Source organism: Hemicordylus capensis, chromosome 5 (assembly GCF_027244095.1).
Source record: "Hemicordylus capensis ecotype Gifberg chromosome 5, rHemCap1.1.pri, whole genome shotgun sequence".
Taxonomy (NCBI): domain Eukaryota; kingdom Metazoa; phylum Chordata; class Lepidosauria; order Squamata; family Cordylidae; genus Hemicordylus; species Hemicordylus capensis.
Genome location: NC_069661.1, coordinates 29,947,946 through 29,975,515, shown reverse-complemented (window position 1 = coordinate 29,975,515; position 27,570 = coordinate 29,947,946). Strand labels below are relative to the sequence as shown.

The 27,570-nt window shown below is 44.0% G+C and overlaps 1 protein-coding gene across 1 annotated transcript in view; it reads left to right on the top strand.

Moving 5' to 3' along the window:
- The window catches only part of STPG2 (sperm tail PG-rich repeat containing 2), a 351,852-nt gene that overhangs the window by 173,122 nt on the left and 151,160 nt on the right, over window positions 1-27,570 (top strand). Inside the window, exon 12 of the mRNA XM_053258361.1 lies at window positions 25,592-25,722. Within this exon, the coding sequence (XP_053114336.1) occupies window positions 25,592-25,722 (131 nt within the window). The remainder of the gene's footprint in view (window positions 1-25,591; window positions 25,723-27,570) is intronic.

Sequence of the window (27,570 nt, the reverse complement as noted above, 5' to 3'; positions counted from 1 at the left end):
ATAATAGACTGGACCCAGGCAGAGCTAGAGACGCTAGATCGTAAGACCAGGAAAATCATGACCATCAATCATGCTCTGCACCCCCCGCAGTGATGTAGATAGGCTATACCTCCCTCGCAGCTCAGGTGGAAGAGGAATGCTGCAAGTCCATCAAACAGTAGAGGAGGAGAAAAGAGGCCTTGAAGAATATATCAAGGACAGTGAAGAAGATGCACTTCAAATGGTCAATAACGAGAAACTATTCAACACCAATGAAACCAAGCAGGCCTACAAGAAAGAATAAGTCAAGAAACAAGCAGAAAAATGGAAAAACAAGCCCCTGAATGGTCAATATTTGCACAATATAAGTGGAAAATCAGACATCAGCAAGACCTGGCAATGGCTTAAGAATGGCAACCTGAAGAAAGAAACAGAGGGTTAATACTGGCTGCACAAGAACAGGCACTAAGACAAGTGCAATAAGAGCAAAAGTCGAAAAATCCACCACAAACAGCAAGTGCCGCCTTTGTAAAGAAGCAGATGAAACAGTGGACCACCTAATCAGCTGTTGTAAAAAGATCGCACAGACTGACTACAAACAAAGGCATGACAAAGTAGCAGGGATGGTACACTGGAACATCTGCAAAAAATACAAGCTAGCTGTAGCCAAACATTGGTGGGGCCATAAAATTGAAAAAGTTGTCGAAAATGAAGATGCAAAAATATTATGGGACTTCCGACTACAAACAGACAAACAACTGCCACACAATACACCAGATATAACTAGTTGAGAAGGAAGAAAGGCAAGTCAAAATAATCGACATAGCAATACCAGGGGATAGCAGAATAGAAGTAAAAGAAATAGAAAAAATCATAAAATACAAAGATCTACAAATTGAAATTGGAAGGCTGTGGCAGAAAAAGACCAAAATAATCCCAGTGGTAATTGGCGCCCCTGGGTGCAATTCCAAAACAACTTGAAGAGCACCTCAACACCATAGGAGCCACAGAAATCACCATCAGCCAACTACAAGATGCAACTTTAATGGGAACAGCCTATATTCTGCGACGATATCTATAATAACAGCAACAACATTGATAATAAAATCCAGCCATCCCAGGTCCTTGGGAAGGACTCGATGTCTGGATAAAACAAACCTGTCAGTGACACCTGTCTGACTGTGTAAACAGGAAATAAAATAAACAAAAATAATAACAAAATAATAATAATAAACATTAAGAAAACCTTAGAACCCCTGAACTGACTCTGAGCTTGCTTGCGGGGTTCGGCTCAAGGTCGAGCCGAACTGGGCCTGGTCTGGCTCAAGGGCGAACCCCTGAACAGGCCCAGTTTGATGGCAAATTGGCTCGACCTTGAGTTGGTTCGCACATCTCTAACTTGGAAGACAGGAGAGAGAGGGAGAGGGAGAGATATCTATATCTCTGTGTGTGTTTTATATAAATACGTTTTATAGCATTGAATGTTTAACTTGTGATATCTGTAAAAGAGTGAGTTGGGTAAAGAGAAAATACTCAGGAACCTTGGGAGACATTTAAAATTACATTTTCAAAGGTGTGCAGAACTGAAGCACTTGATTTGAAACAGGAATGGTTATAATATGGTCCTTGGCTATTTAAAGAATGGGTTATATATCCACAATTGTACAACAACAACGACAGTGAACTACGAAGGCCACCCCTCTCAGTAAAAATGTTATAATCTTGCATGCCTAATTGGCTGTCAAAAATTGGAAGTAGAGTGGATGCCTAAAGAAACAAATCTATAGTAGATAATCATTCTAGTTATTTGTCAAAACTAGAAACAAAAGAATATCAGTGTCATCTGAAAATGCTCTTCCTGATCAAAGGTTGGATTCAAAAGTTCCCTTCCACCAGAAAAAGAAGTCTTCTTCCATTGGAATAAGTCCCCCCCACCCCACACCACTGCTGCGCCCAGTGAAAGAGAAACTTTGGATCCAAATTTCTGATTAGTAAGTGTGTTTGATTGACTGATTGGTCTTCAGATCACACAGAAATGGCCATTTAGCTACCCTTGTGCTTCAGTGGTCTAGAAATCAAGAAACGATCTGAAGAGTACATTTTATAGCCACATACTCCTTTTTGAAAAAGAGTTCATTCCTCTTCTCCATGGAATTTCTTAAAAAAAATATTTTTTTTCTGTAGTAGAGTGATGGACCCTGCTGCCTCAGAAGTGGAGATGTGGACCTGCAAATGGGCTGAAAAAGCCAGTGGGGGGAAATGTGATAAATCTGAATTAGTGCAGTTTCTTTTAGTGCAGTAATTCTGGTTTATTAGGCCAGAAAGCGAAGCATATGAGAACAAGACCAATATCTTTATTTTATGGCTAGAGGAGCTGAGTCAAAACGTGTAGGCTATTTGACCATGTTTACAGGAACCTTTTTATTTCCCCATACTGAGCCCACTGCTGTTCATTGGCTTATATACAAAGGCTTGCATTGGAACTGCTTCTAAGCTTCTCTGTTGCTAATATTTATATGTAACATCATTTAAAGATATGTCAACAGAAAGAAATTGTGTAATGCCTCGCCACATTTGCATGTAACGTGAAACCAGAGGTAGACGAACCCGTGGTTTCAATTTGAAACTATGAATTGCAACGTAGATGTAGGTCCAACCACAGTTTGACAGTCTCCGGTTTCAGAGCAGGGTGGCCCTTCCCTGCTCTTGGTTGCCGGGACCATATCGCAGCAAACTTTGTAGCCAGACTGTGAGCAAAGCATCAGCACATCACCAGAGTGGCTGCCACTGGCCACAATCTTGAAGGGGGCATGCCAAGGACAATCATGACTTTTCGGAACAGTCCGCCCGCCCTCGGCAAGGATAAGCCATTTAAATCCCTTTAAATGCCATGTCATGCCAACCCTTCTTCTTACAGCGATTGCACTGCCCGCCTCCTAAGAGCCCCGCAATAAAACTGTCCTGCACAAGCATGATTTCTGAGGGGAGGTGGTCTTGGGGGACACTATTTCCCTGTTACTCAGGAAAGGGAAAGGAACATTTCACAGGAGGGGATATGAGGGAGGGCAAAGGATCTTTGGGGGGCGGGGTCAGGTCGGTCCCACCATGACCTAGGATGCTCTTGTGGGGGTTCACCCCAGGAAAGCAGTCCATGCAGACCAAACCACACTCCCGCTTCATTAGCATCTAGCTACTGGTAGACTAGCACTCTGATGAGAGGGCCAGTCTGCTGGGGAGGAACATTGGAATGAGCATCCTAGGTCTTCCATTGGACTGTGCACTCATGATTTGAGCTGACCCAACAAAGGGGATCCTGCTTGCATGCGGCCCCCCTCTCTTTGGTTAAAGATAGAATTTTTGCGCTGGAACCTCCTCCCCCCATAGGAAGCTTTGCATGGACCCAAAGGAGATGGTGGTGCTCCATGTGTCAGATCCTAGCCCTGTGTGTAGACAGAGGGAACACTGTGTGGAGGGACCGATCTTTACTCGCTTCCAAAATTCCGGGTGCGGGCTGTCATTGCGCCATATGCAGATCTGCCACCATGGGGGAGGGGAGAGCCCTGACTTCCAGCAATCCCAAGAAAGTGGGGGGTCACTATTTAGGGGCACAAGCAAGCATGCACATGTCTGCATGAGAAGTGAGGCTGGCAGGGTGCACGCTTTGACAGCTACTTGGCTGCAGTCACCAAGACAGGGAGAGCAGTTGCTGGGGTTCCCCTCCTCCCCCCGCCCCCCAGCTTTCCTGCACAGAGCAACCTGGCTCAATATAGAGCCCTCATGGCCTGACACCCTTGTGAGAGAGCTGTACATGGGAGACATGTTTTTTTTTTTTGGCATCCCATACTATTAAGAGATTCTGCACAACACCCCACAGACAGTTCTTCTGATGAGTTGTGAGGGGGTGTCCTCATGGCCTTACACTCTCATGAGTGAGCGGTCCGTTCAGGATCAGCATCCATCATTATCACAGAGAAGGAATCTCCCTTCTCTGTGTTGGCAGTACTGATCCTGGTGTCTGGCCCTTCTCACGAGTAAGCCTAGGGAGCACAAACATCCCCAAAGGGGAAGGGCTTGGGCCCCGCTTCCTCAACTTATTGGTGAAAAAAACAGAAATTGGCTCACCGCGAATCCCTGGTTAGGGCTGCCTTTTAAACCCTACCTGGGGATACCCCCCCCAAAACCCCCCAAAATGTTCCCGTCCCCCATACTGTAATGGAATGCCCAGGTTATGTTGCTACTTGGAGTGTTTGTGCTTGTGGACATATATCATTGCCACTCTATTCTTGGGGAGCGAAGCACTTACTCCCCATCCTGTCATCTTATCCCATTTCCCCTCTGCTTGCAAGGAGGGGAGAGCAAGGGACAGACTGGGGAGAGGGAATGCCCCTGTGCTACTTTGCCATTGGACAGGCTGACAAGTTTGGGATGGGATGAGGTGGCGTCTCTGTTGCCGGGCAGCTGCATAGCTGCATCAGAGACAGAAGGGGAGGGGCTGCTGCTCGGAGAGGTGGCCAGAGAGAAACGCCACAGGCATGGAGTGGGCCCAATCCTGGGTAGGCCAGTGCCTCCATGTCTATGATTGTGGTTTCAAAATCCTCATGGAACTGCGGTTATGGTGCCGTCCACATTTGGATGTAATGCTTCAGTGTCCAAACTCTGATCTCAATGGCGAACCTAACTGCAAACCGAAGGTTCAAACTGGAGTTTGGCGAGGCAAACCTCAGGTTGTTTTTGCCGCAAAACTGCCGTTGCCCGAGTTAGGACGCAATGGAGTTATTGCAAAAATCGCTTCTCTTTCCCTTTCCCAGGGGCACAGTGTTGGTCTGTTGGGGTTCATTTTATTGGGTATGTGTTGTTAGTTTTTGTTTTAGGAGATCTGATATTATTAGTTTTGAAGGCTTTAGTGTGCTTGGGGTGGATGCTGCTGGATTTTATAGAGTTCGGGTTGATTTTAGTGGGGTTTTGATGTTATATTGATATGTTTCTGAGCAAAATACAAAATGCTGATCCTTACCTATAAAACCCTGGATGGCTTAGGTCCAGGTTGCTTAAAAGAGCACCTCCTTTCTCATGAACCCTGCCACCTATTAAGATCATCTGGGGAGGTCTGGTTATGTTTGCCTCTGGCTCATCTGGTGGCGACTTGGAGCCTGGCCTCTTCTGTGGTTGTCCCAGGGTTTTTGAATGCACTCCCTGTTAAAATAAGAGCTTCTCCATCTCTGTTCGCATTTAAAAAGACCCTTCACACACCTGTTTTCTAAGGCTTTAAATCAAAAGTAATTTTACACTGTTTTAATTGCTTTACTCTCTGAAATTATTTTAATTAATTGTGTTTTATATATATATAGATAGATAGATAGATATACACACACACACATACACATTTGTGTGTGTATAAAAATCAGGTGGTATATAAATAAATAAATATTCTCTGTGGGGGACCATGCTTGTTTGTGGATGAGGGTTGTTGTTGACGTTGCTGGTGATGCTTGAGTTGACTAGTGCACTGGGTTGTGTGCTGTGTGGATGTCAGCACTTGTGCACCAGTGCTGTGCTAATTTGGATGTCAGCTACACATCATAATTCTTTAGAAAGGATAACCACACTGTAGAAAACAAATTGGCTTTGGAAATAGTGCAGTTATCACATCTTGTCTGAGTGCAGAACTCAACCATTCCTTTCTAGGCTAGAACAAATATTATATGAGTGAAGACTCATGAAATATGGTGTTTTGAAATAGATTTCATTAACATTGCCTAATAATTTATTTCTTCCTTTATGCCTCTTTTCTTATTCTAATAATGGGTAGGTTATTTGCATATAAATAGATTTCCGTATTTGCTGAAGCAAAGACATAATATGTTTCTCTTTTCCATGGACATTGTTAAATAAGTGGAGATGTTGCAGTGATCAGCAATTACAAATTGTAATAATTTTCTTGGTCAAAAATATTTTGGATGCATCAACAGTCCTTGACATTTTTGAATGCTACAAATGGTTTAGATCCTAATTAAAATAATAAGACTATGAAGATATCTCTTTTGGTTCTTGTAGAGATCGTTTTGATCTCTACAAGAACCAAGACTATGAAGAAAAATCTTTTGGTTCTTGTAGGGATCTTTTTGATATCACTCAATTTTTCAAAAGGTATCAACTTAATATAAGCTATTAAAAATGTTGAATGTGATCCTCATGTAGAGATGTGCACTAAATGCGATTTGAGTAGTGATTCGCAGCACATCTCTCACATGGTTAATGCCGGCATGTTCAGCGGCCATGTGCATGCCGGCATTGCGCAAGAGCAGCTGGGAGATCCCCTGCCAGCGCATGATGATAGCTGGGGGGAGGGGGGAGTGTCACCGAACTTCCTGTGGCGATGAGTGGTGGAGGAGCAGGTATGGATCTTCTCTCCTTCCTGTCAAAGGTGCAAGGGGTGTGCTGTGACTTGCTGCTTGAATCGCATTTTGTGTACAGTACATCCCTACCCTCAGGGAGTCTGTTCTGAATTTCTTCCCTCTTCCCTTCTCTCATGCTACTTAGCTTCTAGTAGTGTGCTAGGATTTCCAGGATTTCAAAGTGTTAGTAACGTTATCAGTCTATTAGTTAATTAAATAAACTCTTAGCCTTGTACCCAGAGAAGTATGTGGAGAGTTCTGTTCATGCAATGACTTCCCAGCCTCCTGACCATTGCAGCCCCCTGTATCTGTATCTGAACAGAGAATCTACCAGATGGTGGATGTGGTATGGTGTGTGATGGTGCTATGGAGGATTGTAGCTGGGATGGATAAGCAATGGAAATTGGGGAACCCCCACCGCTTACAAGAGCAAAAGTGCCTTCTGCATGTACAAATGGCTCTTTAGATCCTGACCTTAGTTTTTAGATCTGATGATTGTATGCACAGCTAAGAGAGTCATCATATATTCTTTGTAGAATGTATAGCAGGAGACAAAGGCCTGCAGCATTTGCTTCTCTGAACTTGCTCTGGTGTTGTGAGCTTGCCCTACTCCCTTCACTGAATCTGGAATGCCATACAAAGTGTCTTTTCAAGGAGATCATGACAGAACAAGGGTGCCATCCTTCTCCTAATGCTTGCAGAGTGAGGCTCAAGCTTCTGCCACCAGTACAACTTTACATTAGCTTGGAGAAGTAGTACATGTGTTTCCCTTTGCTTATATAGCCTTTTGCAGGATTAGTTTCTGTACAGTAGATACACATTTGTTATTTATTTAGTGTACATCCAGTTGACATGTACACCCTCAAGATTATGTTGCCATCAGAGGTCATCTCATTTTCTCAGTGCGCAACTGCATTATTTTGTAACTGGAAGAATGTTAGTTATTTCCCCAGATAATGATCAATTGCTGTCGCAGTTGCCAAGTGTAATGTGGCCACACAGATGTCATGGGTGGCTGTTGAGAGCTGCACATTTCTCTGCATGTGCGAAGCCAGCTCTGAAATATCCATCCAGTCCTATCTTCTTTTTTTAGAAAGTAACAAAGAGGAGTAATATTCACTCACCCCGCTGCCTCACCCCTTTTGGGAACTGTCTATTTGTATGTTCTTCTCCTCGGCGCATTTGTCTCTACACATTTTTAAAAAGTGGGAAGAAGATATATGTACAGCAGCTTGGCTCTCTCTCCTTCTCTTCCCCTAGCAATTTCACCCCATCTTCATGGCGATGGTGTGTCACGCTACTGGTGCTGTACCACTCAAAGGATGAAATTCAATTGAAGCATGCTTTGAGCAGGGAAGCCCTTGGAGGCAAATGGGCCAGAACTCTCCATCTCTGCCTTGCTGCTTCATAAAGGATGCATCAATAGAGACTGAAATACAAGCTGTTATACGTATTAACATCTTCCTGCCTTGTTTTTCTCTTGGCCTTCCCCAGTGAACTCTGGGCAGCATGCACAAAGTCTTCCCCATTTTATTCTCACAACCTTGAGAATTTGGTTAGACTGAGAGAGCAGGTGACTGGCCTGATATAACCCAATGAGCTTCATGGCCAAGCAGGAATTTTGACCTGGGTCATCCTGTCCAAGCCCAATACTCTGTCCAGAATACCATTATGGCTGTGCAGTGGCCCTCTGGCCAGGCCAATGGGAGAAGCCAGAAAGTGCTGCTTTTCAGGCCGGTAGTCCCCAGGCAACTGGCAAATGGAGCATAACAGTGTTGGTTTTTGGTTGGTTTTGGCAGGGAGAGGGGGAACTAGGGCCCTTGCAATTGCTCCCTCTCTGGCTGATGGTTGGAGCTGAGCCATACTTCCTTTTGCCCAGATGTTCTTCCCAGGAGGTGGGGAATGCAGTCTCCCTGTGCCTCTTTTGCCACATGGCAGAAGATGGAGTGTGCTGCCTTTTAGGAGCATTGAAGAGGGATCCCCCTTCACTCTTTCACAGGAGGAAATCAGGTCTCGCCCAAGGATTTTTGACATGTCAGGCAAAGCCTGGCTTTGCTCCCCACACCCCGCCCCAGTAGCCTGGCTGCTGCCACACTTTGTTCCATGTGCTTTGGAGAGTTGCATGTGGCTGCTTTGGCAGGGACTTTGGGAGAGAGTTGTGCGGCTGGCACTTGGCAGGCAGATGCAGTCAGCGGTGGGTGGGTGTGGTGCCGATGGACAGTGGTGGTTCCCTCTTCCCCTGCTGAATTGGTTTGTTCTGCTCATTTTCCTTGTTGCTGTAACAGTCAACAGTTGAGCAGCAGGCAAGCACTTGTGCCCCAATGAATTATGATAGCTTCAGCTTGTTGGGGTGGTGTCATATGACCCAGGCTGTCAACGCCCCCCTCCCACTTGGTGCCCTAAGTCTCTGCCTAGTTCTCCTAGTGAAGGGGCTCCTAGTTCTCTTGGAGGAACTGCCTCCTCTAAGATGGTAAAGTAAAGTGTGCCGTTGAGTCGGTTTCAACTCCTGGCAGCCACAGAGCCCTGTGGTTGTCTTTGGCAGAATACAAGAGGGGTTTACCATTATCATCTCTCGTGCAGTACGAGATGATTCCTTTCAGCATCTCCCTATATTGCTGCTGCCTGATATAGATGTTTCCCATAGCCTGGGAAACATACCAGCAGGGATTCAAATGGCAACCTCTGGCTTGTTAATTAAGTCATTTCCCCACTGCGCCATTAGGTGGCTTTCCAAGATGGTACCTGCTGCAATAGATACATGCACTATCCTAAACAATTAGTGTGTGCATGTTTCCTTCAAAAGCTTATCATATGCAAATCAGTACTGATTGTTTAATAAACGTTTGAACATATGAAACTACCTGATACCAAGTCAGACTTTTGGTCCATATAGTGCAGGGGTGTCTACACTTACTGGTAGTGCCTCTCTAGGGTTTCAGACAGGGGTCTTTCCCAGCCTTATCTTGAGATGCAGATTGAACCAAGGCCATCAGAGGTGGGGCAGTTGGCATCCAGGGAAAATACCCTTTTCACTGATGGTTCCCTGATTATGGAATGCCTTCCACAGTTATGTTTAGCCAGCTCCTAGCTTGATACACTTTTGGTGTCAGGCTAAAATGTTTTCCTTTTCCTAGGCATTTAATGTTTTTAATTGGGTAGCAGCCCTGCTATTCAGTTAAACAAATGTCTAATGTTCCTATATGGATATGCTAATTAAATCTAATGAATCCATTTGAAACTGAGAACATGTAATGTTGCAGTCTTGCACACTGTTAAGTGCCAGTTTGGCCTGTCATTTTTCTTAACTTCACGTGCAAGAAAATGCGTAGATTCTTAGTTCCCCCCCCCCAGAATTTATGGAAGGAAAAGTTCTCAAGAATAGTTATATTGATTATCATTCAAAATTGTGCTTTGAAAACCCAAGAACATATGGGGAAAGGTTTAAATGGGAGAATGGGGTTAGCCTTTTGGGAATACCTCTGTTTTTTGAATAAGAAGGATGTGTTTCAAGTATACAATACTGGGGAGAAATCAAAACAACAGAGAACTTTCTTGCTGCTATACTAATCAGAAATGCCAGGTCTCCTTATCTTTCTGCAAATAATAGATGGAGAGGATAAATATTTGACATACTTTCAAAATATAGATTGTTTTCTGCCAGGAAGAATGATTATTAACTAACTGGTTTATTTGCATGCATGTATGCTTTCTTCTGACCAGCAGAGGTCACTCAGTGTAAAGTGAATGATTAGCTTTCAGGTTTTAAGGAAATGTTAAATATCAACAGGCTGTGGAAGCCATATGAATGAAACTCCTTGAAAATGGTGAGACTTCTTTCTGGTTTTGTTACACATCACTTATTACTTTCTCAGCGTAGTGTTAAAGAAATGTATTAATGACAGTGGTACATTCAAAATATGCAAGCCCTTACTTGTTTCATAATTATGGAGAGAAAAAAGTATGGATCCAAAGCGGTGTTAGCCACCAGTGGAAAAAGCTCCCCCTTTTACACAGAGTGGTTCTGGTTTCTGCTGGCACCCCTGCTTCTGCTATGTACCCCTAGACCACACTGCACATTATTCCATGGGGTCCCCTGGCCCTCAGGAATTGCTTTTCAGTAGGCACATGGAGCTAGCCATTCTGGTTGGTTTTTTTTCTGATTGTGCTTGGCTTTTCTTATACCCATAGTAGAGAATAAAGTGGAGTGGAGTTTTAGTTCAGAACAGGTAGTGTACATAATCATATATTAACGCAGAAATACTTCTCCACATATTAGCTTAATCCAGAGAAAGTTAGTTGTGCTGCTTTCTGTTCCTTTAAAGCAATGAAACAAGGTAGTTGTTTGCTAATTTGCATTCCAATAATTTGAAATGGAACATTTGGACAATTATCTTGCTTTGGCAATCTAGATCGACCAGGAGAGAGTGAGAGTTAGAATGTATGCTCATATAATTTGAAGACTGAAGTGTATCTGTTTGCTGTATTTGCCATAGATTAGCCTTCTTCCCATCAATTTGAGGATGTTCTGTGGGGTAATAATGAGCTGAGAATGTCTCTCTGTGAAAAGTGAGTGTATGTCATTTGGATCAGAAATGTGTGTGTTGTCATGAAGTTCAGGACCAACAGTATGTTTTCACACATGAAATCATCCTTACTATTGTCCAGAGCAGAAAAGGCATATCCTAACTCACAGATCCAAAGGTAGAAATTAAAGTTAAATTCTAGGTAAACAAAAGTTATGCATATGGATATTGTTGAGAAACAATGACAGCAAAACTAAAGCATGCATTTTTGCAAGCAAGGCTGCCCTTTCTGGAAGCATTATTGATATAATTCCAGAATAATCCTTTACTACAAAATCAGAATGTACAGCCAGAGTAATCCTTTACTTATCAATACCACTAGGTGTCCATATTTAATAAGGTTTGTATTTTGAGTGCAGTATTAAGAACAGATATGTTCAGCTTTCACTCTAAGTAAATCACAGTTTTTGGATTAGAATCATATGTGGAATACACAGGCTTGGTGATATGATGCCAAGGAATGCCTAGAAGTGGGGTATGAATTATCCAGATCTTCCAGGTATAATCATATAATACAGCCCTCTGTATTCTGTGCTCCGGATGTCCTAGAGGAAATTGTTCTCCAAAAGCTTGAGATTTTAAAAGAACCATTCTGTAAAATGTTACCACAATCCAGAGGACAGTGGAGCTTCTCGTTTGCAACAAGGAAAGAAATGTTGTATTTCTTACAGGGACATTTCCCATTGTGCTCACAATTCCTCAGAGTGGGCATGGTATCCAAGGATAAAGCTAAAATAATCCTGAAACTGATAAGATGGTATGGTGTTCTGTGTTTGGAGACCTCTTGATGACTTTTGAGAACTGTTTTGCTTACAACCAGAGAAGACAGGATGGCATTGGAGAGGGAGTAATGTAGACTTGGCAGGACACTTTCTGACTCATTCTAACTTGTGTTCCCGCTTTGCCACTGGACTGGACTATGTGAAGCTGGGCCTAGGCTGTCCCTCCTGGCTCACTAAGCCGCCATATATTGGAATGTTTTTACTTGCAACTCTCTGAAGGTTGCCGGCATGCTTCCTCCTTTGCTTCACATCAAGTGTGCTCCATCATATACCCCTTTTGCATTCTTCTCTGTCTCCCAAGCTAGAGAGGGGAAATAGGACACTGCAGCATAATGTGCATACTTTATAGGTGTAGGTTCTACTGCACATGACAGGTGTGTCATTTTATTCCACCACACCACTGATTGGCCTTGTCTTGTATTTATTATGAATCCCCCTTTCTCAAAGCAGGTCTATGTTCTGTGCTAGCTGGCTGTTCCTTAAGTGATTTCAAAATTTCAGAGTGGTGTCCTACTGGGCACCTTCATTCTACCACTGGCAAGTCAGAAGGCTGAGAACATGTTGGGAATGGAGAGTGCAAGCTCCTGGCAGGTTTAAATTCTAAACCTGCCCAGTTCCTGTTCCCGAGATTCCTCCAACAGGTTCCGGAGATTCTCAAAATTCCTCCAACAGGTTCTGGAGATTCTCCACCCATTTGTAGCCTGCGTATGAATTTAGGCAGGAGAATATCAGGTGAACCTTGGAATCCAGTGCACATACTGGACTTTGTGGGTTTAGAGAGCACACCCTCTGGGAATGCGTGCTCACCAGGCACCAGAGGTACCTGGCTTACTGACTTGGTGGCAATTGTGTGAAGCTGCCAATTGTGTTTGTGTATATATAAAAGGCGGTGATGGCAGGGAGGGGGAGGAGAGCGCTAAAGAAAAAAGAAAGCACTAACTCAACTTTTAATTGGATAACGAAGCCAGACACTTTGAAAATGAAAAACAACACAACACAGAGCTTTACTGAAGAACACGGGGAGGAGCAAAGCAGAGAGAGACAACTGGGATTTGATCCATAGGCTGTATGTGACGTGTGTCAGCACAGGAGCAAAGGTGAAGGAAAGCAGAGTTTGCCCTGCAGCAAAAATGCCTGCACTCACTCCTGTTTCCAGCTATGTGTGTGTGCAGCCTTATATTCTAATATAACATTAAAAAGAGCTAGGCAGTTTAGAGACAATAAAACTTTTGCATGTGGGCACTGGAATCTGCATTACAGGATTTGATTTGTGTTAGTGTCTACCATTAGAAAAGTCTGTTTTAGTTTGCTATAACTTCTGACAAATTAATTGCACAGGCTGCTATTTCCCATGCCTGGAGTATGCCTCGGGCTGATTTTTTTAAGGAAGCATCCACAGTTGAAAATATACCCTCTTGTTTACGTATTTAGGGTGTTTAAGAGTGTGATGCGGTTTTTGCTGTTCTATTCTTTGGTGAGGAGTGGAAAACCACTATGTCACAGACTTCTAAAAAATAAAAAAAAAAGCATCTCACACATGATCAGTGAACATTCCGTCATTAGTCAGTGTCACAGGCAAGGATAATGATGACTTATCCTTCAGCTGGCTTTCCTGTGTTTCAGGGTCCACTGTGGCACAGGGCACAGAAATGGAAAGAACAAGAATGATGATTGTGTTGCTTCGTTGTTTAATGCAAAAGATACTGAGACACACTCAGGGATAAGGGCTGACAAGGAAGAAGCCAGACCCCAAAGGAAGAGGTGATGGAAGTACTAGTTGAAACAGAGAAAATAGATGGGAGTAAGTGATGGGTGAGGACTGGGATGCAGCTGAGATGCAGCACATGACCCCCGTTGCAAAACAGCAAACATGATAAAGAAAACATTGTGTAGATAAAAAGTTTAGATAGATCTGTGACCACAAGATAATCCCTTTAAACCAAACCCAGGATGCTTGTATCTTACTATTCCTCTGCTGTAGATGATAAAATCCACAGCAAGCATAAAGGGAGGAGAGCTGGTCTAGTGATAGCAGAATCCCTGAACTGCAGCAACTTGGATGTAAATTTCTACTTGCATATGCAGATTATCTCAGTGGATTGTTCATGTGCGTATATAATGAACTGACTCTATCCCTGTATCCATACCTGGGCCAGGCAAGGTGACAAAACAGCTGAGGCAGCTGGGATGATGAGCTCTCTGGAGGAGCTATTGGGCCAGTGGAGGGCTGGTGTGGGCTTATGTAGTCAGTTAGAGCCCCGTCTCTTTCTTGCTCTTCAGTTCAGCCCTATTCCCAAGGAGGCAGCCTCCCCCTCCTCCTTAGTAGGCCTATTGGGAGGAAGGCCCCAAGCAGCCAGGCAAGCACCCTACCTCTCATGTGCTTCAGCTCCTGGGGATTTGGTGGTGATGGAGGGACTCTGAGGAAGTGGGGGTCACCTGTAGTGCCTGGGTCTCTTCTGGAGCAGTGTGTCTGGCTCCAGCCTTGATAGATCCAGGGGTGGTCCTTGGGCTCAGGGGTACAGGCTGGGGTGGCTCCTCCTCTTCCTCTGATGGGGTCTCCAGGTGAACCCTGACCCCCTGCCAGTATTTTGTATCTGGTTCTAGTTGCTCAACCTCAGGGATCTAGGGTTTTTTTTTAAAAAAAATATTTTAAAATATGAATTAAAATAAAAATAGATAAAATTAAGTTTATTTACAGGACATCAAATGAAGCAGCAAAAGCTTTCTTTATTTTTTATTTATCATGAAAAAAATGCCTGCCTGCATCAAATTAGTGTTCTGGTTGTCTCGTGGTAGAGATCTACTTGCTGCTCTGCTGTTTCAGGAGTGAACTCTGGAAGTCTAAAAGGAAATTAACATTCAGCATTGTGAGGAAGATTTCTGGTTCCAGACCACTAATTAACCACAAATCAAGTAATTAGTGATTATTCAGAATGTGTTCAATATGACTGGTAAGCTTCATTATCAAATTAACATCTTAGTCACCATATTGGTGTCTCAGAACAAGAAGAAGATACCCTGAAACCTTAATTATTAACTGATTTAAATGGACTGTAGGCCATATGGAAGTCTGGGATGTGAATACATGTTGTAAGTACATCTCAGCATGACTGGAAAGCTTGCAGAGGTAAAGGTTTTTCCTTGTATAAATCAGGAAACACAAAATGATTGAAGAGAGCTTATGAGTTCATCCAAACTCATGGGCAAAGGTACTCAGACTTCAGTATTATAGTAGTTTTGTGAGTGCTTAATTTTGAAATCGTGATTTTCTTTTAACATGGTGGGGAAAGTGTTTTGAATCATAATTCAGAGAGAGAGAATGAATGAATGAATAAATGAATGTTGCTAGTAGACATTAAAATTTTGTCCTTCATTTTTAATGCAGCCTTATCATTTCTTTGCACCCCCACCATCATTCATATTTAGTATAAGGGCTACCTGGAGATTATCACAGGAATATCTTGCAAAATATTGCTTCCACAAGGCCATCACATAAAATGTCTCCAAGCGTTCTTTTATGGAGTTAACCTAGAGTGACTTAGAGCCAAACATGATTTCCAAGCAGCTCTGTGGAATGTGCTGCTTTCTTGAAAACTCAGCATGTTAGATCTTACCTTCGTTTCACAGATTGTTGTGAATACTCCACCGAGCCCTATTAACCTAAATGTTTTACTTATCCAGCATTTATAGAGTACTGTTCTGGAAAGCAAGCTTTTAGGCCCCTTTTGTTGGTTTTGCTTCCTAAATTAACAGCTTGAGTAGTCTCTCAAATGCTTCCATCCTTTGGGAGAGACATGCTTTATTGACTTTCAGTAGGCTTTTGGATCATATAAAAAGACTAGCATTTATAATTTTAAAAATCCTGCATATTCGTATCTTACTGATTTTTGTAATACTCCCTGCTGATGATAATATTCCTCAGTGCTACTTATCAACGAAGGATATTTGCAATGTGCAAAGAATTAAATTAAACAATTAAACAAACATTTTGAGGTCATTCACACAATCAAAAACTGTGTTCTGTCTGGGTTGGGAGCTATGTATGCATCCAATTTTTGGTTTTGTGGAAGCAAGGTAAGAATTAAACCTGGGTGGAAGTGATTGCATGGAAGCAAGGTAGGAGGAAATTTCCCTCCTGTCTTGCTTCCACACATACACTTCTATCCAGGTTTTCCTCTTATCTTGCTTCCACACAATCAAAAATCGGGAGCACACACAGCTCCCCAACCCAGGCAGGACAGTTTTTGATTGTGTGAATGACCTATTTGGATGCAATCCAACAAGGCCCATTGAAATGGGTAGGAGCAGCACAAGACAATGAGAGTTGATTCTCTCATTTCCTACCAGAGAATCTACTCTCAGAACACCAGCATATGCACCACTGTTTTAAGCTCATTTACCTCCAGAAATGGGCGTAGCTGATAAAAAGTGGTCCTGACCACTTCCTAAACCTGAGAAACGAGAGAGAGTTTTGGATCCAGGATCACTCCCAAGCTACGTACCTGATCTTTCAGTGGGAGTGTAACCCCATCAAGTACAGGCAGATCTAAACCATCTCTCGGGTCCCGACCCCCACAGTCAGTATCTCCATCTTATTCAAATTCAAATTCATTTTGTTATTCCTCATCCAGCCCATTATCTCCTTCAGGCAGGCATTTAGGGAAGTTATGCCACTTCTTGATGAGGTCAAGATGGAGAAATAGATCTGGGTGTCTGTTTGATAACACCAGATTATTATTGATAACACCCAGCACCAAACCTCCTGATGATATTCCCAGCAGTTTTCATGTAGATGTCTCTGACAGCTTTTTACAAGTCTTTAAAGATGCATCTGTTCACCCAGGCTTATAACTAAATATTGATTTAATAGTTTTAATACTGTTTTAAAATATTATTTTAAAAATTTTAAATTGTTGTAACATTTTAACTCGGGGGGGGGGAGTTTTAACTAATGTTTTACTTTTTCTGTTTTTACTTTGTTGTAAACCGCCCAGAGAAGTAAGTTTTGGGCCGTATAAAAATATGCTAAATAAATGAATAGTGAAATAAAGAGCATTGGAAATTGTATGGAGCCTTGTGGAACTCCATCCCTTATCCATACTTTAATTAAGTCCAGAAGTAAATGGGCACCCACTGTAATCAGTGGAGGATAGGCATAATGTGATCTATACACCCTACCTCCCATCAGAACCCTGGCTGCCACATCCTACACTAATTGCAGCTTCTGCGTGATCATCAAAGGCAGCCCCATGTAGAGAGCATTCCAGTAGTCTGACTAGATGTGAGAAGAGCATGAGTCATTAATGACAGGCTTTCTGGATCCAGGTAGGATTGCAGTTGGTGTACCAACCAAAGCTGGTCAAAGACAATCCTGGCCATTGCCAATATAGGAGGCCCTCGTTATTCGCAGAGGTTCACCTAAAATCATGAATATGGACATTGTGAATAATGAATCCTTAATTTATGCGAATCTGGGGGTTAGGTTCCTGCACTCCCCTCCCCCCCCTTTTTTGCCAAAAATAAAAATAAAAATGGGAGAGAAGCAGAAATAAAAGTAGTACAGCACAGTATCTTACTTTCCAGCTCCCCAACAATGTGCCTCCAAACCTTTGATTTTTAAAAACTGATTTTTGTGGGTGGCTGTTTTTTGGTAAATACAAGCCACAAAATGGCACAACCCTGCCTCTGGACAGAAAATGCCACCAGAAGTGACACCAAAAGTCACTTCCAGTGGCTCAGGAACTGCAGATCAGTGAAAAACGCCTATTTTTAATACCACAGATAATGAAATTGGGTCTCTAACACCCATCTGTGGATATGCGAAACTGTGGTTGCTGATACTGTGGATACCGAGAGCCACGTGTACCTGTCTTTGGAAGCGCACCAGGAGAACCAGGAGAACACCTGGACTTTGTACAATACTTGATCTTTCAGGAGAAGTGCAGCCCTATCTATAACAGGTTAAACACCTCTAGCCAGACTTATGGGACCACCAATCAATGAGGTTGTCCTGACAACCAGCCCTACCTGGATAGGAGAGCTGTAGCCCAGGTAGGGCTATTCATGAGAACTGCCAGGATCGGGACTGATACCTGGTAATCCTCAGCCAGGTAGCCCGGGTTTTAAATCCAGGCTGAAAGTGAGGTAGGAGGATATGTATGCACATGCCTCCTTACCCCACTCTCTGGTCTCCTACCCCACTCCCTATTCCACAGAGCCAGGTGGCTAGAGCACCCAGCCGTGGGGAAATCCCCCAATGCACTGCACTCCTGGTACGGTGCATTGTGGGATGCCAGAGGATTTCCTCCCCCAGCTCCCGACTCTACTGATTGCCACTGTGATTGGCAGAGTGAAGAACAGCTATTGGTCCTCTGGGAGGAGGCAGGTAAGAGCCTGCCTCCCCCACCCGCTTGCACCCAAGCCTCGCTGTTTGGTCCTGTTCACAACCTCGATGTCTAATCTGAATTAAATTTCAACTTGTTCACCCTCATCCAGACCCAGACTGCCTCTAGATACTGTTTTGGAATTTCAGCTGCACCTCTAGGACCTAAAGACCTAGAGGGAAATGAGTGGTAGAGTTATCTCATCCCAAACCTTTGGAAGACTTCTGCCAGTGGTTTCCCACTTGATCTTGAAGAGCACAGAGAACTGGATAGAACTCTGCAGCATCCATAAACTGAGGAGAGGAGCAGTAGTCCCCCAGCATCACCTTTTGGCACCAACTCATCAGGAAGGATTGGAGCCACTGCAGTCCTGTGCTGCCAAGCATCCCGGAGGGATACTATTGTTGATGGTACTGAAAGCCTCTAAGAGGTCCAGAATAACTAACAAGGTTATGCTCCCCCTGTCTGTTTCTCCATGCAGACCTTTTACTAGGGCAGTCAAGTTAGTTTCTGTCCCAAATCAGGATCGACAGTTAGACTGGAATGTATCTAAACAGTCTGCTTCATCCATAAATACCTGCAGAGTAGGTATCTACCTGCAGGTAGATAGGCATTAGGGATGTGCATGAATGGCAAGTGCACGGGCTGGCAGGGCAGGGAGTGGTTCCCTTAAGGAGCTGGTAAGCAAGTCCTTACCTGCTCCATTGCTGCCCTGCCGCTTTTCCGGGGAACCCTAGCAATGGCCACATGGGGCTGTGGTGCTGTTCCCTGCAGCCTACATGCACAGCATTGCCATGCACATGGGTACTGCACAGGCGGCATTTGCATAGTCAGCATGGAGTTGCTGACCATGCAAATGGCACCTACGCATGCGTAGACACCATGTGCATGCCGACGCATTCATAGGCTGCAGGGAAAAGTGCCACAGCTCCGCGTGGCCATTGGTAGGGTGAGCGTTGCGCTCGGAAAAGCAGTGAGGTGGCAGCAGAACAGGCAAGACCTGCTTACCGGTTCCTTAAGGGAACTGCTCCCTGCCCCGCCGTACCGTTTCGGCTGTGGCTGCCTGAGCCAGTTAGGCGCTTCCCAAAGGAGATGCCAAACTGGCTCATACACATCCCTAATAGGTATACCACAGCCTCCTATAGGGCAGTGGGAACCACACTTTCCCTAAGTAAGACATTCACCATTGTTTAATTTTGGAAGATGGCTTGTGAAAATTCTTATCTTTTAAAAGGAAGGGTATGAAACTGTAAAACAATAATTAAATACGTTCATGGTATCTTTCTTCAGGGCATCTACCAATTCCCTATTTGTCAATTTAGCTAGAACATACTCTCCCCTTCCCTTTGTCTCTGCTTCTAGCTCAAAAGGTTTCTGGACCATTTCCCACTTAATATTCTGTGTACTTGAGTACATATACTGTATGTCTTGTGTTAGTTCTGAATGGTACATGTTTAAATCACAACTTTTCCTCAGCAAAATAACCAGCAGTAGCAATTGGGAAGGGATGAGGCTCCTGCTTCCTTGTATTTTGATGAGAAAAATTGCATATCTGTGTTGTATTCAAAACTGATGTGAAACAAGTATATTTTTATTGGGAACTGATACACAAGATGTCAAACAAATACTCTTCTTCTGGGTGATACATTTGAGAGATAGGAAATCTATTTATTTTTATTTACATCTTTTCCCCTAATAACAATGGCTTTATTGGATATAGCTTTTAGCTTTGATATGGATATAGTGCCACATATTGAGGCCTCCGCTAGCCCGATTTTCTCCCATTGTGTGAACCACCGGGGTTGGCTGCGAGCCCAGTGGTTCTTCAGTGGGTAAGCCGCTACAGTACCCCTGCCCTTAAACCAGGTTTGTGGAGCGAGTGCTCCACAAACCCGTTTTTTTTTACTTGTGTGTTGCCGCAGTGCAGCTCCGCGCTGCGGAAACTCATGAGTAGACCCCCCCCGACTGGGAGGCTCAAAAGCAGCCTCCCGGCTCAGGGGTCTCTCCAGCATGCCCTGTGCACTCACGCAGGGCATGCTGGAGCTTCTGGGGGCCACGAAGCCCCCGATCCCCCCAGCCCCAGCTGGCCCCATAACAGAGCCGGCAGTCATGTGGGCGGCTGATCCGGCCACCCAGGGCTTCCACCCTGCTCATCTGTGGGGAGAGCGGGCTAAGCCCGCTCTCCCCGCTAACCCCCTCATGGCTCTTCTCACTAATCGTGAGAAGAGCCTCATTATTTTATGAAAATACATAGTTTGCACATCTTTGCATGTTCTACGTGTTTGAGCCTTTATGCAAATGTATGTACATTTCCCCCCAAGCCTGAGGACTGATTGGTTTGTACAGTTATGTGACCGCATTCTGACAGGTCATTTATATTGAAATGAGGTGTAGGCAGAGTATTAAACACAACACAGACACACTACAAATATCCCTCTCGACTGCCTCATTCTTCCCTTGTTACTTCGAAGTAGCCAGCCATGTGAATGCATTACTTAAGAGCCACTTGACAATTGCTGTGGAGTAAGCTAAGTCACCTTAGCATCACCTTTGAAATGTCTGTTATTGTTAATGGGCTCTTAAATAACAGAAGAATAGCTGTGTTTGGTGCAAAAAAAAATGCACCTCAGATGTATGGCTCACTAAAGATTAACTAATATATGGTAGCATGAGCTTTCGCTGGCAAGAACCTGCTTTCTTCAAAGGTGATTGATGTGTGAGGGAAAAGCTTAGAACCTGGTGGGATGACCCCCCAACTCTGAGGGGAGCTCTCACCTCCCTCCATATGTTTTCCTCAGCACCAGCAGCCATGGGAGTAATCATCCTTGGCTACCGTTCTGTAGTCGCTTCCTCTCTCTTCTTGCAACTAGTGCAGCTTCCATCCCTTTTCTTTTCACCCCTTATGCTGAGCTGATATCAGCACACAGGCCTGATTCATCTGCCGGTCTACAAGGCCTGTCTCATGTGTGATCCCTCTCTTTGTTTCTAAGAGCAGTTGGCTGCTTTGGGAGCAAAGCCCCATGGTCTTGCTGCTTGTCAGTCATGCTCACTACCACAAGACCAGCTCTCCTCCCCAAAGTGTAAGTTTGCTACAGGTCTCTTTGGGCCTGACATGGAATTACCATGACTGGAACTCCTGTCTTTTTCAAACAGTGGCTGTGGAAGGAGGGAATTTGTTTGTATGTATAGTATGTATGTATGTATGTATGTATGTATGTATGTATGTATGTATGTATTAGAAATTTCTTGTATACCGCCTCCTCCAAAGACTCTAAGCGGTGAATAATTACAATAACAATAGCAATTTAATCAAAGGGTAAAAGCCTGGTGAAATTGGAGGTGTGGCATAAGGGGAGGGGGTTCACTCTTTGCGCCTATGCTCATTCCTTGACTTAAACCACTCATTACCTGAAGGTGCTGTTAGCTAGGGACGGAAAGGCGTACGTGTGCAAAACTTTGCCAGTTTTTATTAGTTCTTAAACCAGAAAATTCTTTACAGGAACTGCTAACTGCTTAGAACTGTTTACATTTCACAAATTTCTACAATGTCCTGTACAACCTCAAATCAGGATACTGGCTGACATGATGAGGAAAATGAATTCAAGTAGTCCCATCTTTATATATGGGTTAGGGTTAGGCTAATCCCATGTGTGGCAGCTCTCGCGAGAGTTCAGAGAACTGCCGGATAGCGACGGGGACGGGCAGGGGGAAGAAAATGGCGGTGGCAGCTGGCCGGCCAGCGGGCCAGGGAAATAACAGTGGTGGTGGGTAAATGACAGTGCCGACAGGCGCGACGAAAAGGCTGGGGCGGCTGGCTGGCCAGCAGCCAGAGAAGGCGGGGGTGGGTGGGAGAAGGTGTGGGTGGGCAGGAGAAAACGGCAGCAGCAGTGATGATGGGGAGGGTGGGTGGGGGAGGAAACAGCGGTGGGGAGAACTAGAAAGCACCGGCCAGGCGGCGGTGAGAAGAGAAAGCGCCAACTAGGCCGGCCGGCGTGGGAAAGCAGACTGGGAGAACGGACTGGGGCTGAAGTGGGGGGGAATGAAGATGGGGAGGAGAGACAGGGAGAACTAGGGGTGCAGATGCTTTGCACCAGATCAGCTAGTTGAAATTAAAAGGACAAGCTATGTATTACCTAACTTGTCTTTTCAGTTTGAGTGGGACTACTCTGAGTAGTTTTCCTCATCACGTCAGCAGTGAATTTTAATAAACTCGTAACAGGAGCTAGTAGTAAAGTGGATGACAATCAAATAGCCCAGAATCCATAAACTTGCCTCCTAACTGCAAAGAATATTTGTGTTTGGATTTTAAAGCTCTGTTTTGTAAAGCAATCATTCCCCAGTCTTCCTTCCTAGAGTGAGCTGAAATGTTCATTTTGAAGGGCCAGCAGCATAGATTTTCAGTTTAAATTGCCCATTGCTCCTGTTTTGTGCTGCTTTTGCCCTGTAGCATTGGTTGACATTTCATAGAGAGTGAACCTGCATAGGGCCAGAAAATATATAATTATAAGAATCACCTTCTCTTGATTTTCCCATTACGTACCAATCACAACACAGGCAGGCTTTTCATAGGTGCTTGCTGTGGAATGAAAAAGTTTTATTCTTCGTTGACCTGTGATTAAAATGTGGCATTTTGGTAAATAAGTAGAAGATAGCTTTTGCATAATTCAGTTTTCAACTGGTGCTATAAGGAGCTGGTAATGCGAGTCTTTGACCTGTATCACATAAGCAGCAGCATACGTATAATGGAAACTATGTACTGGGATGGTGTGTAGTGAAATGAATTTTTTCTTCCCAGTGTTAAATGTGCAAAAGAGGCTCAGACAGAAATGTAACTAGATTGATATATCTGACCCTGCTATATATGTTAAATATTACTTTTATAATAAAAATATTGTAGATGGTATAGGAGGAAGATTAGAGGGAAGTGGTAATGGGGAGCCTTGTAGGATGAGGTAAACTCATCCTTGTAGGATGAAAGCTAGCATAGTGTAGTGGTTAGAGTGTTTGGACTAGGACGAAGGAGATCCAAGTTTAAATCCCCATTCAGCCATGAAATTCACTAGGTGACTCTAGGCCAGTCACTTCTCTCTCAGCCTAACCAAACTCACAAGGTGGTTGTGAGGATAAACATAACCATGTACAACGGGCTCCTTGGAGGAAGAGTGGGTTATAAATGCAAATAAAAACAAGCAAGTCAGTAAACTAGGTCAACCTTGACCATGCTGCAACTAGAGAGGCTGGGGCCTGACAAGCTATGGCTTGGGGAGGGGATCCAGTGAACATTCCCCCACCTGGAAGCAATGCTGCAAACAATTTTACCCCATTGTTCTGCAAGATTCTTCCACCATCAGAGGTCTAATATTGGATCTCCCTTCTCAGAGCTGGGTCAGAGGCAGCTGTCCGGTCTGGACATAGACACACAGTGAATGTTATTGTTGTTCAGGCAAGGTCTCTGAGCAGGAAACCTTCCTACTCCTTCCTGGTCAGAGGGAGTCAGTGGACAACCTGGATGGGTGCAATATCCCCAGAAGACTCCAATCTGCAATCCTGATGGCTCACCAAACAGGGCAGGAGCACACAAAACTGAAAGTTCTCCTACCTCTAGGCCAAGTAGCTTCTGACATCCTTACCCTGAAGGAGAGATCCAGCAAAGGTCCCCTTGCAAAGACTTAAAATGAGGATACTGTACTTTCTTCATTTTAGCCTCTAGGGCTGAAGCAGGGTACCTTGTTGATTCTGCCATTAAATGTAAAATGCTTCCCATTTTACTGAGGTTTCTCTGTGGAGCTAAAACATTGCTCTGAACTCCGTGGAAGAAGGGTGGGAGATGCATGTCCTAAATATAAACAGATGAAATACACCTCCTGAGATCACCGCATATTAGGGAATGATTGGGATAGGGCTGTAGTTCAGTGACAGAGCATCTGCTTTGCATGCAAGAAGATTCCAGATTCAATCCCTGGCATTTCCAGGTATGGCTGAGAAAGACTATTTCCTGGAGAACCGCTGCCAGTCAGTATAGACCAGTGGTTCCCAACTTGGTTTCCTCCAGGTGTTGCTGAACTATAACTCCCAGCATCCCCAGCTACAATTTCTTATGTCTGGGGATGCTGGGAGGTTTAGTTCAGAAACATCTGGAGGAATCCAGCTTGTTAACCACTGGTGTACACAATACTGAGCTAGACAGGCCAACGGTCTGACTCGGTGTAAGGCATCATCCTGTGTTGAATGGGAGAGTAATCAGAGCTCCCTTGTAAGCTGACTGAAGCTTCTCATAGGTAGAGGCGGCTATGAGTATAAAAACCAAACAAATATAATCCTGTCTTACGCATTGAAGCCCTTCTGACGATTGGTGAGAAGGGCTACCCCCTTTTGCGGGAAGGAAGCCCGAAAGTGCTTACCTCTCCACAGACAATCACAGCAAGGTCTCTGGGTGGGCAGATTGTCCACCCAGACAAGCGGTGGCTCTCCTGTGGGCTGCCCATGCATCTCCTGGCGGATCTCCTGCGGGCCGCCTGCGCCTCCCCACAGCTCGCCCAGCAGCTCCAGGGGTCAGGTGCAGGGAAAGGCCACCATGCAGCACCCTGCTCCCGGAGCCCCAGTAATACACCCCGTGAGTGCACAGTGCATTTCTGGGAACCCATGTGTCCGCCGTGGCTGCAAGCAGCAATGGCTGACACATGATCCGTAAAATGAGGTTAACAGAGCTCACCTCGTTCACCTCGTTTAAGGAGCTGGCTTCTTAGGTGCTGTGAAGCCACCAGGCTGGCTCTCCTTTAGCCCAGTTTCACTCGCTCATTATCTGGGATGCTGGTAATGGCTCTGCTCAAGGCCAAACTACACTTTGATGCTGTATCTAATAGGTTTTATTTAGTTGTAAATTGCAACTGCAGGGGAGAGGCTCTTAGGAACAGTGGCTATTAGAACTGTGGCACCAGAGCGTGTGTGTCGTGTAGCTCTTCTCCTTGTTGTCACAACAAATATTGAAGTCACAACAAATATTTCCCCAAAGCAAACAGCATTGAGGTGGTGGGATTTTTTTTTTAGGACTGCAGCACAAGGGGAAAGAGTTAAAAAGCCCTCCCTGAATACCAGGGTCTTGATCATGCTCAAAGATCTCCCCCGCCCCGTGCACCTCTTCATTGTTGTTGCTATACAATGAAAAAAACACAAAGGGTCAAATTAAGCATTTAATAGAATATGTAGTTTGGCCTTTACTTACCAAGCTACACAAATGCATATGAGACATTTGGAAGATACATATTAGATTGTAGTAATCATGAGCAATTATATGAGATATTTTACTGATGCTCTTTTCGAACACTCGAGGATGCTGATTGTAGTTTCTCTGTTATCTGTCATCACTTATGGTTTGACAGTAAACTGGACTTGAATGCATATGCAAGCAGGCTTCTACAGATAATCATAAAAATAATTTTATCTTATTCTTCCCCCTTCTTTTTCTTTAGGACCAGCGACATACAACATAGAGGTGCACAAGCCAGGGCCGAAGACGTCTACCAGTCTTACTGTGTGGGTTTCCCAGGTGGAACGTTTTAAAGAGACAAAAGAGGAAACTCCTGGTCCTGGAACATATGAGGTTTGTAGATATGGCAGTATTAATAGTCAAGTGATTGGTGCTGATTTTTCATCCTGGCTAGGCTAAATGCTTTTTTAAAATAACACAGTGGTTACCAGGAACATATAGAGGTACGTAACAATCAGATATTTAGGTACTGTCCTTGTTTAAACATTTAAAAAGTGGGGGAGCAAAATATCGATGCTTTCAGCTGACAACAAAGCATGGGAATATAAAATGCTGCCCTAGTTCTTGGCTGTAGCAAAACAGGAAATTCACTGGGACTTTTTCTCCCTTCAATTTGAATGGCATTGTCAAAATATGCCACCTATCTTAACAGTTTTCTGATTGACATAAATGGGACAGTTCAGATATCTGAATCAGGCATTGTGCAAACTTCAACAGACTTCAGTCTATTTATTTAGACACACACATCACACACAATTCAAAATTATTTCCGGAGCCATGAAACGGAGGATCGTATTAAGTGTGTTCCTCACAGTTTGTGAATTTATAGATTTCTTTTCACAGGGAACTGGGACTGGATAGAAAGTATTTGCATTTTTGGAGTTGAACTGAGATGAATAAAGTGTTGTGTCATCTTCTGAGCCCTGCAACAATGTTGAATTGTTCTTGCCTTGGGTATATTTGGTTTTATGGTTGCTCTGTATGGCTTATTGTATGAAAGATGGGTGTGTGTGAGTTACTTTGAAGGCTTTTGCCAAGAAGCAGGGTAGAAATCTAAGTAAATCAAACTTTTATTGTGTTATTAACTACAATCCCTGCACTAGATGATAATTCTGAACTAGAAGATGTTGAACTGCAATCCTCCCATGATGTAACTTATCAGACCATTTATAGTACCCAAAGCATGTGACCAAATCACCAGATGATGACTTCACTGCATCACTTGTCACTAATTATCAAACACATACGCATTTGTTAAGTAGTACCAGGAGAACCCCATTATCTGCAGAGGTTTCATTCCACAGGGGAACCATGGATAATGGAACTGTGGATAACGGGGCATTAAAGTCAATGGAATTGCGGGGGTGGGGTAGGTTCCTGGAGGCTGGAAAATGGCCTAAAAAGGGGACCCATGAAAAAATGTGAAAAAGTGCTCTACCATGCTCTGTGGGTTTCCATCTGCCCCGGAAAGCCACCCCCCCATCCCAAATTCCCCACAATCATGGAAAAAATGCTTTAAAAAACAAAAACAAATGAGCCACAAAATGGCTTCTTCTTACAAAATGGCGGCTGGAAATGACCTTCGATGTAATTTCTGGCCACCTAGGCACCGTGGATATGTGGGTTTTTACTTTTTAATATCCTCGGATAATGAAGTTGGGTGTCAGTTAGGCATCCGCGGATATGCGGAACTGCAAATGCCGGTACTGCATATAGCGTGATCCATTTGTTTTACTGTTTTATTGTGTGAGCTGCCCAGAGAACAATTGTTATGGGATGGCTATATAAATAATTTGTTGTAATATTTCTCCAAAATTAAGTTGTTATTACTATTATTATTGTATTTTTTCCATTTCATTGCTATTTCCTGTAATTCTGAATTACACATTGTGAGAACTAGAATAGAATGGTGCATACGTCAGGGCTTAGGATGGAACCTCTCCTCAGGTCAACCAAGATCCTTTTACCTTCTTACAACATTCAGAGGACTTTTGAGTAAAAAATCCCACAATGCCCAGCATGAGTGTGTGGTGTATTGTGGGGATGCCCCCACAGATGGGCATGCACCGTCTTTAGCACTGGCTGCAAGTAGCCAGTGCCGGCAGACAATCAGAGGAATGTTGTTAAAGGAGCGCTCGCTCCCTCAACCTCATTTACGAGGCAGGCAACCTAGGCAGTTTG